At 42.3% G+C, this 12,868-nt stretch overlaps 1 protein-coding gene across 1 annotated transcript in view; it reads right to left on the bottom strand.

Annotated features, from left to right (window-relative positions):
- LOC140465709 (plexin domain-containing protein 1-like) overlaps positions 1-12,868 on the bottom strand; it is a 274,629-nt gene that overhangs the window by 215,007 nt on the left and 46,754 nt on the right. Inside the window, exon 2 of the mRNA XM_072561360.1 lies at positions 215-405. Within this exon, the coding sequence (XP_072417461.1) occupies positions 215-405 (191 nt within the window). The remainder of the gene's footprint in view (positions 1-214; positions 406-12,868) is intronic.

Here is a 12,868-nt window from a genome sequence, read left to right on the forward strand (position 1 = left end):
AGGCCACAGCCTGTTCAATCTTTCCTGATACATATAACCTCTTAATTCTGGCATTGTTCAACAGATCGTTTTGCACTTTTTCCAACACTTATAAAATAGTGACGACTGCAGACATGTGCAGGACTCAAGTGCAATCTAACCAAGGTATAATATAAGGTCCATATAAATTTGCTCCTATTCAATTTCAGATGATGTTACAAAGAAATCCACTGACCACAATTTGGGTTCCATTGTTTGGTAAGGTGTCAATGGCAAGGCTGGCCCCAACTAAATCCAGGCTCAGACGGTCTCCTTCAGTCTCCAACGTTTTGATGGAGTCGATATTGACAGGAGCACCACGCCTCCAGCGCTGGCCTTTCGGGTTCACATCCACCGTGCTTCCAGTCGGTAGTTGGTAAGTGAAATCTGTTCAATTGTACAAAAGACAAATGAGTGGTTAGCCGGTTCAGACTAATTAGCACTGCAGGACTTTCAATCTTCTGCAGAAAATAAATACAGGTATAATGTCAATAAATTAATACGGGGAGGCTTTCCACTGAAAACCCATCCCACGCACAAAGGAAAACAATATTAAAGACATTAATGCTAATCCTACTTAGCCTTAATGATAAAAATGGCAGTTGGCTAGCTTGGTGAGCTGGATGGCCAGTCTACAATGTAGAGTAACATTAACAGCATGGCTTCAATTCTCAGTATCAGCTGAGGTTACCTTCCCCCCTCACCTGAGGTGTGGTAACCCTCAGGTTAATGTCCCCCTAGTCATCTATTTCTAATCAAAGAGAAATCCTATGGTCTGGTGGGATGATGGTGACACTGCTTATCTTACTGATCTAACCTTTAGAATTGAATTTATTGTCACGTGTACCGCGGCACAGTGAAAAGCTTTGTCTTGCGAGCAATACAGGCAGATCACAGAGTTAAATAGCATAGATAGTAAATAATAGGGAAAAAGCGGCAAAAACAAAAACACAGGTACAGGTGAATGTTAAGAGTTTGTGAGTCCATTCAGTATTCTAACAACAGTAGGGTAGAAACTGTTTCAAAACCGGCTGGTGCATGTGTTCAGGCTTCTGTACCTTCTCGCCAATAGTAGAGGTTGTAGAAAAACACTGCCAGGGTGAGAATGCTGGCGGCCTTTCCTTGACAGTGGGCCTGGTAGATGGATCCTATAGATGGGAGGTTGGCCTTTGTGATTGTCCGGGCCGAGTTCATCACTCTCTGTAACCATCTCCGATCTTGAATGGTACAGTTGCCATACCAGGTAGTGACATATCCAGACAGAATGCTCTCGACGGCGCACCTATAAATGTTGGCAAGGATATTCACCGTCATGCCAAATTTCCTCAGCTGCCTGAGGAAGAAGAGATGTTGTTGGACCTTTGTAACCAGTGCGTCATATAAAGAGTCCAAGAAACTTGTTGTGGATGACCATTACCAGGAGCTTGACACTCTCAACTCATTCCACCTCTGTGCTGTTAATGTGTAGGGGGGACATGAGTAACATCCTGCTAAAAGTCAATAATGAGTTTCTTGGTTTTGCCGGCATTGAGAGCTAAGTTGTTCTCGGTGCACCATTTTCCCAGGTCTTCCACCTTCCATGTGTAGTCTGAGATTTGACCAACTATGGTGGTGGTGTCATCAGCGAACTTGCAAATGGCATTAGTCTGGTATTTGGCAACACAGTCATGGGTATACAGTGAGTACAGTAGGGGGCTGAGCCCCCTGGGGGGCTCCAGTGTTGAGTGTTAGTGAGGATGAAATATTGTCCCCAATCTTCACTGATTGTGGCATATGGGTCAGGAAACTGAGGATCCAGTTGCAGAGAGTGGGGCTTAGTCCGAGATCACCAAGTTTAGTAATCAGTCTCGAGGGGATAATAGTGTTGAAGGCTGAACTATAGTCAATGAATAGGTCTCTTATGTAGCTGTTCTTGGTGTCAAGATGCTCTAGGGAGGAGTGAAGGGCAAGTGATATGGCATCTGACATGGATCTGTTGGTCCAATAGGCAACTTGGAGTGGATCAAGAGTAGTGGGGAGGCTGGAGTTGAATAATGCCATGACTAGCCTTTCAAAGCACTTCATGACCACAGAGGTTAGGGTCACTGGGTGATAGTCATTGAGACATGCTGCATGAGCCTTCTGAGGCAAAGGGATGATGTTGGCCTCTTGAAACAGGCAGGGACAGTGGCCTGCTGCATGAAGAGGTTGAAGATATCCAAGAAGACCACTGCCAGTTGATCTGTGCCTGCTCTGAGTGCACAGCTTGGTACGCAGACGAAGGAAAACTGATCTGACCCCTGATGCAGTGACTGATGGGATAGGTTTGTCAGGACTTGTCAGAATAGGTGTGACCTCGCTGCCGAAATTCTGCTCAAAGTGAACATAGGAGGTGTTGAGATGATTTGGGAGGGATGTGTCATCATCTGCTATCTCATACTGTCTCTTTTTAGAACCTGTGATGTAATTCAGTCCTTGCCATAGTCGCCAGGTGTCTGGATCTCTAGTTTGGATCGGTATTGGTCCTTGGCTGTCTTAATGGCTCTGCAAAGGCCATACTTAGATTCCTAATATTTGAGTGGGTCCCCTGATCTGAAGGCCTGGTTTTTAGCAGGTTCTGCAAGCCCTGATTCATCCAACAATCCTGTTGGGGAACACACGGATTGACTTCCTCGGTATGCAGTCCTTCACACACTTGCTGATAAAGTCTTTGACAGTGGTGGCACACTCATCCAAGGTACTTCAGGACTGTTTGAACATGGCTCAATCAGCCGATTCCACCGAAGTTGATCCTCTGCCTTCTCCAACCAGCACTGGACCTGTATCCGCGAGGGGGGTCTCCTGCTTGTGCTTTCGCCAATCGGCGTACTGTGCATGTGTAAATAAAAGGTGACTGAGTGATGGGATACCAGCCTTTGTGGAGTTAGTTCAGATGATAAATGGGTGTGGTGGGAGAGCAGCTCAGGAGTGAGAACAGCAGGTCGTCCTCTGTAACAGTCTCAGGGTAATATCACTGTGACATTGTACCTGTTTGCTAACATGCCATGAACTACATCTTGTTCAAGACTAGATATACTTCCCATTGATCTAGCAATTGCTCTTCCTATGCTATGCCAGACCAAGTGAGCCCTGTAGATCCTTACCCTAAAAAAGGTTAGAGACACCAAACCTATCCTACCACGTTCAGACACAACATACAACACAATGGGTCTACAGTGAGCATTCCAACAACAGGATTTTCTTTTACTAACATCCACCCAGTCAAAGGTCACATCTCATAGACAACACTAGGCACCTGTGGCAGCCAAATAATCCCCCAGGACGACACTGGAGTGAGAGCCTTGATTTCTGTGCTCATGCCCTCGAGTGGGACTTGATCCTGAAACCCAGTTCAGAACTGAGAGCACTACCAACTGAGCCACAGTTGACAGTGTGTGATTTCTCAAGCTCTAACACACATTCCCTCAGCAGTTATCAGCTGTCATGTTTTGGTGACTGAAAGGATCTTCCCTCACATCAACCCTTCATGCAGTGATCTGCCAGGAAAACAACACCAGTCTCTGTACACAGCTGATTTCCTTCTTTCAGCTTCTGTTTCCAGCAGGCACAATGGATATTGAGAATAAAACATATTTTAGAGGTAAGGAAAATGCAGTTGCTTAATAATTAAAAATGAAACTTTAATCAAAATCGATAATGCAGCAATTATTTTAGGTTGGAAACAATTTGCACAGGAATAAGTCACGCAAAGGCTGACCTGCTGTTCAATTAAACTGTGGCTGGTCTCTACCTCAAATCCTCCTACGCACCCTGGTTCCATAATCATTAATACCTTTGCTGAACAAAAATCTATAAAACTCAATTTTAAAATTTATAATTGGCCCAGAGCAAACCTTTTGTGGGGGTTGGAGAATGAAAGTTCTAGATTTCCACTACCCTTTTGGGAAGTGGTTCAGGAATCTCCCCTGACTGATGTTCAGTGACTTTTAAACACAAATTGATTTGTTGGAGCTCTGTTCTATAGGGTCATTGCCAGAATTGGTCTATCCGCTGCAGCAGGAAGGAAAATTGGCTGAGGAAGCAAATTCTCACTTTTGGCTCCTCTGAGATAAATGAAAAGGCTTATTTAAATCAAACGGTAGAATTCCTGATAGTAGGAGTTTAATTGTTATCCTGTAATCGAGTTCACACATTTGCGACTTGGGAAGGTATACTTCTACCCATCGTATACTTCTACCCATCACAGCAACCCAGGTCGCCAGGGATCCTGTGTGGCTATGAGCATATCAATGGGAATCCACCATTTATCCATCCTTACGAGAACTCACCTGGCCACAACACCCCGAATGGCCTGGATCCAAGTCCCACCTTTCTGAAAGTCCAGGCCACATTGGGAACAACCCTCTAAAAGATTTCAATTTGCTCATAGCGTGTGCAAAATGATCTGACCAAGATTCTGTGAATCCTTGATCCAATCAAATATTTTTTCAGAATGACATAGAAACAGCAAAATAGGAAACAGCTTGTCCTCCCACTAACCCCAACCATCTTTAAAAAGTGCCCCCACATGAGTCCATTTCCTGCCTGGTGTGAAGTATGAGTTTTCTCATTCATTCATGAAATGTGGCATCGCTGGCTGGACACACTGTTATTGTCCATCTCCAGATGCCTTTGAGAAGGTAGGGGCGCCCTGCCTTCTGGAACTGCCTGGTGTAGACAGACCCACAATGCTGTTACTGATGGCATTCCAGGATGTCAGGAATTCTACTCATGGAATCTTTGACCTTTTACATCCCTGAGGTGGGGTCGAGAGTGTGGTGTTGGAAAAGCACAGCAGGTCAGGCAGCATCTGAGAGGCAGGAGAATCAACGTTTCGGGCATAAGCCCTTCATCCTCAATTCTCCTGTCCCTCGGATACTGTCTGACCTGTCATTCTCAACTCTGATCTCCAGCATCTGCAGTCCTCGCTTTCTCCTAAGGTGGAGTATGTGCCACCCAGAGGAAGCACATCTGAGGAAATAGTGCACTGAGCTGCCAACATTGTGAAATCTATTCACTTGAAGGCGAGCTGCCTGCTCGGGTTATATATCATTACTACCCACAACAGGCTTCCCTTGTTTTTGATGGACAATTCTCCACTCCCTTTGTTGAAACGTTTTGGGTTTAATAACTACTTCAGAAACCTATGCACAATTGAATCTAACATTCCATAACAGTGCTGAGGGAGTGCTGCACTTTCAGAAGTTCCACCTTTCTGATGAGATCTTATACTAAAGCCCCTACAGCCCTCTTGAAAAGATCCTGTGACATTATTTCCAAAAGCAAGAGGCATCTCTCTCTGTCCTGTACAGTATTCAGTTCTAAAGCACTATCACTAAAACACATGAGCTTGTTATCATCTCATTGCTACCTGTGGGAACTTGCTGGGTGCAAATTTGATGTCACAGCTCCTACATTACAACAGTTCCCATAATTCACAAGTACTTAATTGGCTATAAGGTGCTCGCCATTCTTTTGGGTTCTCTTTTATGTTTACGATGTCCTATAAAGGCAGAAAGAGGAATCTTAGCATGAAAACTGAGAAATTGCATCCAGTATTCACTGAAATATTTTAGACAAAGAAACAGCTTGCATTTATACTCAGTGCCACATGATGGGCAGTGAGACAGCGGGTTGGTGCTAGATCGCAGTCTAATGGCCGATTAACCCTCTGGCAATCTGTGCATAGGGTGAAACATCTGTGGGACTGATCTCCAGCAAACGTTTACACCTTGCACAAGGACTGAGGGACGTGGAGAGATTAGAACAAAAAGGAAAAGCCAGAAGAATGACAGTTTGCTTGATATCTGTGATACACCTTTTCCCACTCCAAATACAAGTGGTGGATATTCTCTCACATGGGATGGTCACGTGGCATTTTACACCTGCTGCTTGTGAATGTGCATCGCTCAAAGACACAAAACTCAATTAAAACCAGTTCTAAAAGTGTTCAAAAAGGAAGCACCAAAAGGTGAAGAATTGCTTGACATACTTGTACATTCATCAAACGAAACTTTGTTTTCCAAGAAGATATAATTTCTGACCTGCTTACAGCAAACACCGTGGGCTGACAAATGATATTTAATTAACTCATAACTAATGACAGTTGAGGTTTTCTTGTGAAGATGAAACTGCCATGTAAGAGTCTGTAATGCAATGATGGATGGTTCCGACTGGATTCAGGAACACAGGCCAATCAATCACAATGGAGTCCGATAGTGCACACAGCTACCTGACAAGATTTCAGAGAGTGCATCATTTTTCATTCCGTCAAACTCAATCAAGCATCCAATCACAATTACAACTTTTGTAATTCATTAACCCTTTGGACTGCTTTGCAACTGCTGATTCCCATTAAAACAAGATGTTTGAGGTCTTCCTGGTGGCTCAGTTAGCAAGATGGTTGATGAACCTGTAACTGGCTCACTCTCTAGTGAGATCCCAGTGGCAGAACTGAGCTCTGGGCTAGGACAAGTCTCTTTCCATACTCCAACACTGTTCGTGTAAAGAATGAACTCTAGACAGGCTAGCAAACTATTGTGCCCTTCTTGGATTTGTATTTTGATTTGTATTGCTATGTGGAGCAAACTGTTATATGCTTGACTTTGCTACAAATCTCCCTTGCGTTTGTGGCTAGGCAATGGTTTTCTTAAGGAGATTGAGACTTAGAAAACACATCTGTAACTTTAATCTTTGCCAAGGATGGATTGGCATACTTTGGTGCATGGGTACAATTTGCCATCATTTTAATACAAACCAAAAGACATTGGAGTATGGAAAAAGAGGGAAAATAGGGCAACTCTTTTACCAATCTGTTAAACAGCCAGAATAAATGATTAAATCCAAGGAATTAATCTTTCCATCAGACACTGAGTCAGTAATTGTAGATATCTAGAACGTCATTTTTATTTGTTGCATTTCCAATCCCTGTTGAGATATCCCCCCAGCTTTAATTATAATGACGTGTTTTGAGGGGTGCCTAGTTTTTTCCAGAACATAAAGGAATATCTATCTGGGCAGAATACTGTTACTCCCAAAGGTTGTGAGTTAGCCATTGATTGGCATATTTGTCTGAATTAGTTCATTCCCAAATATATGTCATTCTCCGACAATGCACGTTTCATCAACGCAATTTGGCTGCAACATGATTGGTGAATTGGGAACGATTCTTTAAAAACCTGAGCTCCCATTGGCTATTATGCGATTCTCTCCCTGATTACCTTCAGTCCCACTCTAGGTGTTTATTTCAGGTCAAGCAAAAGAGGTTGGATGACAGGGCAATTTTTTTCTGACCTTGTTGTTGATGTTTCCAGGATGCTTTTAGAAATTATTGCAGGGGGAAATGATTGGATTTCAAGATTCTCCTTATTCTGACAATGCACCAAGCCATCCTCCCACCTTGGGTGAGCTTTCTGAAAACATCAAAGTTCTGTTTCTACCTTCAAACACAACCTCTCTCATTGAACCCATGGACCAGCTTTTAAAGCTTATTACTTAAGATGTATATTCAGGAAGCTGACTGCAGCTATTGATGGGGATAATGAGGACAGTGTTCTTCAATTTTGGATGAGCTTTAACATTAAGAATGCTATTGACATCATTGTGGAAGCCTGGGGTGATGTCAGTAAGGACTGGTTGCTTGCAGTTTGGCAGAAGCTGCTCCCAGATTTTCTTTATGATTTTAAAAGTGTTGAACCATCAGAGGAACTGCCATCAATCAGATAACATTGTGTTGTTCTTACAAAGCAAGTTGGATTTGAAGAAGTGAAGACTGATCTACAACTTGTTGCTGCGGGGGATATCGAAGCTCGAGATGAAGACGATGAAGTCAAGTAGCAGCACCACGAGAACTTTCCTCTTGCCTTCTAGGCTGAGGGAAGTCGAGAAGCAGTTGCAGCTCTGAGAAGACAATGAATATAATGCAGGATGCAGCAGGATAGCAGTTTGTGGCATAAAGTCTTCTCTGGCACCCGATGTACAGCTTCTTCATGAAAGAAGAAAGATGGTAAAGCAGTAAAAACTAGATGCCTTTTTTAAGCCAACCCGCAAGAAACACTTTGAGGACAATGAACCACAGCCATCCACTTTGGAGCTAATTATTTTCTTGCTTTAAAACCCTGCACCCAGAGCTGCACCTGAAAGTAATGATGATGCTGATGATGACCCTGAGCTCCTGACTTAATCCAGTAATGCAACTCAGCAAACTCAGAAGCCCCTTAAAGTGTTAAATGTATTGTATTATTTCATTAAAATATATCCGTTTAAATTTACTTAGACTGTGCTATCGTTTGTGTTAGGCTCTCTACGATTTTCGTTTTGATTTTTACTGATATTTTTGGTGATTTGCCCCAACCTTGTTTTTCTCATAAGCCCCGTTATTTCTATTGTACTATTTTCTATAACACAAGGTCACACGAGGATACAACTACCACATTATAGCACAACAGACTACAATGGAATATATGTTCTTTGCAAAGCTGCAGAATCTGAATTTGCGATTGGGGAGAGCGCTGTCAGACATCTCAAGTTATACTACCTTTGTAATTACTGTTGTGTTTTAGCAGACATTACCATGAGTCCCTGATCTTTCCTCCTTGCCTCGCATAACTGCTCCCCATTATCAGTCCCATCAATCGTTTATTCATACTGATATCAAATAGAATTCAACTTTATTCACCTGCTCAGTCATCCATTTCCTCATGGTAAAACTCAATGTCTGTTCAGTTAAGAGTCTTTGTCATAGATTAGGGGCAATACTCCTGCCTCTGAATCAAAAAAGTGTGACTTCACTTTCCACTGCAGAATATAAAATCTAATTTTTTTAATTTATTCATTTATGTAATGTGTGTGTCGCTGATTAGTCCAGCATTTATAGCCCATCCCTAATTGTCCTTAAGGAGATGAGTCCCCTTCCTGAACAGTTCTTGGGGAATAAGGGCATGCACAGTGTTGCTGAGCGGCTTGGAAGAGAATATTCAGATGATGATCTTCCCCTGTATCTACTGCCCAAGTACTTCTATGTGGTAGAGGTTGTGGGCTTAGAAGAAGAGCCTTGGTGAGTTACTGCAATGCATCCTGTAGATGGTACACACTGTCACAGTACGTGGTAGTGATTGGGGGAGTGAATGCTGAAGATGATGGATGGTGCCAATAAAGGAGGCTGTTTTGTTTCTTGGGTATTATTGGAGTTGCCCTCATCCAGGGAACCTTACAGTATTCCTCAAGTTTCCTGAAGAAGGGCTTATGCCCGAAACGTTGATTCTCCTGCTCCTTGGATGCTGCCTGACCTGCTGCACTTTTCCAGCAACACATTTTTCAGCAGTATTCCTCAAACTCTTGGTTTTTACCTTTTTGATGGTGGATAGCAATCAGCTACTCACCGCAGGACTCCTAGCCTCCCACGTACTCTTGTGACCACAGTATTTATATGGCTGGTCCAGTTCAGTTGAATGGTAACCCCAATCCCAAAATTTAATTAACAGAGGACTCATTGATGCCAATGCCATTGAACATCAAGAGGCGATTGTTGCATTCTTTCTTATTAGAGATGGTCAGTTCTATCACTTGTGTGGTGTGAATGTTATTTGTCACTTATCAGGCCAAACCCAGAATAATAATTCACTGCAATGCTGAGGCAGTGTTTCACTCTAGCTATTTTTTGAATGATATTAAAGCAAGGGACTAACTTCAATGGACATTAACGATCCCACAGCACAATCTTGCAGAATAGTACAGGAGTTCAAACTGATGCATTGGCCAAGATTAAGCCCAATGCAACATTAAAAACAATCAGTTTTGAAGAAGAGTCATACTGAACTTGAAATGTTAACTCTGTTCATCTCTCCACAGATGCTGCCAGACCTGCTGTACTCCTCTAGCATTCTCTGTGATGTTTCAGATTTCCAGTATTTTCCTTTTACTAAAAAAATTCATCTGGACATTGCCGTTTGTGCGAACTTCATGTGGACAAATTAGCTGCTGTGATTTCTGCATTATATCAAGGAGTACACTTCAGAAGCAGTTAGCTGACAAAGGAACTCAGTGATTATTTGGCAAAATATAAAAACTGAAACTTCTCATCTTCTGTAATTTACAATCTCATAAAATCTAAAGCAAGGGCTATGGATTGTTTGCAATTTTGCTCAATTATATGCCTATACTTTTCTCTCTTGTGAATGTTTGGTGCTATGATCCTTCTCCTGGACTTGGCAATAAGTTTCAAAGTACGACTCTATAATATCAATGTGAACTGCACTGTTCACACATTATACCTTTAACAGTTTGTAGTGCTTCAGTGGAGTTTTATCAAAATAAATTTGACATTCGAAGATATATCACGGCAAGTAACTGATGGTTGAGATAAAGAAGGATACTTTTAAGGGAGCATTTTAAACATTATACACTAATAATCTGGATGAAGGAACCAAGGGTATTGTTGCTAAGTTTGCAGATGACACAAAGATGGTGGAAGAGGCAGGTAATGTTGAGGTAGCAATTAGGCTGCAGAAGGACTTGGACAGGCTAGGAGATTGGGCAAAAAAGTTGCAGGTGGAATACAGAGTGGGAAAGTGTGAGGTTATTCACTTCAGTGGGAAGAATAGACTACGTTTTAAATGGGTAAAGGCTTTGGAAACCTGAAGCAGAAAGGAACTTGGGAGTCCCAGTTCAGGATTCCCTTAAGCTCAACATGCAGGTTCAGTTGGCAGTTAGGAAGACAAATGTAATATTAGCATTCATATCTCACACGACACCAGGTTATAGTCCAACAGGTTTATTTGAATTCACAAGCTTTTGGAGCACTGCTTCTCCGTCAGGTGAAATTCTTCAGCTTGTGATTTCAAATAAACCTGTTGGATTATAACCTGATGTCCTGTAACTTCTGATTTTGTGCACCCCAGTCCAACATGGGCATCTCCACATCGTAGTGTTCATATCAAAGAGGGCTAGAATACAAGAGCAGGGATGTACTGCTGGGGCTGTATGAGGGTCTGGAATATTGTGAGCAACTTTGGGCCCTATTTCTAAGGAAGGTTGTGCTGGCATTGGAGGGGTCCAAAGGAGGTTTACAAGAATGATCCTGGGAATAAAGGGCTTGTCATATAAGAAGCAGTTGAGGACTGTAGGTCTGTACGCAATGGAGTTTAGAAGGAGGAGAAAGGATTTTATTGAAACTTACAGAATACTGAGAGGCCTGGATAGAGTTGACATGAGAAAATGTTTTCACTTGTAGGAGACACTAATACCTGGGGGGGAGGGGGGGCACAGTCTCAGAGTAAAGGGACAACTCTTCAGAACTGAGATGGGGAAGAATTTCTTCAGCTAGAGGGTGGTGCAACTGAGAAATTCATTGCCACAGAGAGCTGTGGAGGCCAAGTCATTGGATATATTTAAGATAGAGATAGATACGTTCTTGATTAATAAGGTGATCAAAAGTTACAGGACGAAGGCAGGAGAATAGGGTTGAGAAACAGATCAGCCACAATCCAATAATGGAGCAGACTCAATGGGCTGAATGGCCTAATTCTGTTCCTATATCCCATGGTCTTTTGCTCTAAAGAAGGAAAAAATGAAGATATAGCTGAGGGAAGTGACTCCATATTGTAGGATTTAACAGCTGGCCAAGTCACTCTGGTGATGTAATGAATGTCAGGATATGCAGGAGGCCAGCAGTCAGCGCGCAGAGATTTTACAAGGCTTTTGGGCTGAAGGACATTACAGAGATAGGAAGAGGTGGGCTCATTCAAATAATTTGTTTATGTTACACAGAAGGTCAACTGATCCAAAACAACGTAAATCTTGTTCCATGCAGCAAGGAAAATCAAACCCGAAAGAAGGTGAATGAAGAGCAAGTATTAGGCAGTAAGTACTATACTGAGTGTAGGGTGAGGACTGCAGATGCTGGAGATTAGAGTCGAGAGTGTGGTGCTGGAAAAGCCCAGCAGGTCAGGCAGTATCCAAAGAGCAGGAGAGTCAACATTTCAGGCAAAAGGCCTTCATCAGGAAAGTACTATGCTGCAGACTGCAGTGAAACAATTTGCTATCTGTGTCGGGGAAGAATTCTGATCTCTGTACTAGCTCACAGTTTCTTAGAAAAGTTGCATTCATTTTTGTGGGCAAATCAAGGACTAGAAGTCAGAGTTCAAAATTATGAGGTTATTTATTTAAGGCAGAGATGAGGAAAAGAAACAGGGTTTGAGAATCTTTGCAATTGCCTTCCTCAAAGAGCAGTGGATGCAGAATCTTACAAATATTCAATGCAGACATAAATAGATTCCTAATCACCCAGCAGAGGAAACATTTGATAGGATTTACAGAAAAGTAGTGGTGAAATTAAAATCAGATCAAGTATGATCCTATGGAATAGAGGAGCAGGCTTGATGGGCTGAATGGCCTAATCTTTTTCCTTGTTTGTATGTATGTTGTAAAAGACTTCATGTTATATGTGATTGAGTCCAAAGGAATGTCAAGAACTCCAATGATACACAACATTTCATTAAATTTACTGCACAGATACAGGCCACTCAGCCAACTTGGTTCTTTCTAGTGTGAATCCTCCCACCTCTCTTCACATCATTATTTACTCTTACCTCCCTCACCACCCCTTAACTATGACAATAATTCATTCACGCGATGTTGTTATTTATCTCAACTACAATATTTAAAACTCACCTGGAAGAGTACATGAATAGGAAGGGTTTAAAGAGACATGGACCAAATTCTGGCAAATGGGACTCGATTAATTTAGGATATCTGTTCGGAATGGACGAGTTGGACTGAGGGTCTGTTTCCGTGCTGTATGACTCTGTGACTCTACTCCATATGGTTTGGAATT

Source organism: Chiloscyllium punctatum, chromosome 42 (genome assembly GCF_047496795.1).
Source record: "Chiloscyllium punctatum isolate Juve2018m chromosome 42, sChiPun1.3, whole genome shotgun sequence".
NCBI lineage: Eukaryota > Metazoa > Chordata > Chondrichthyes > Orectolobiformes > Hemiscylliidae > Chiloscyllium > Chiloscyllium punctatum.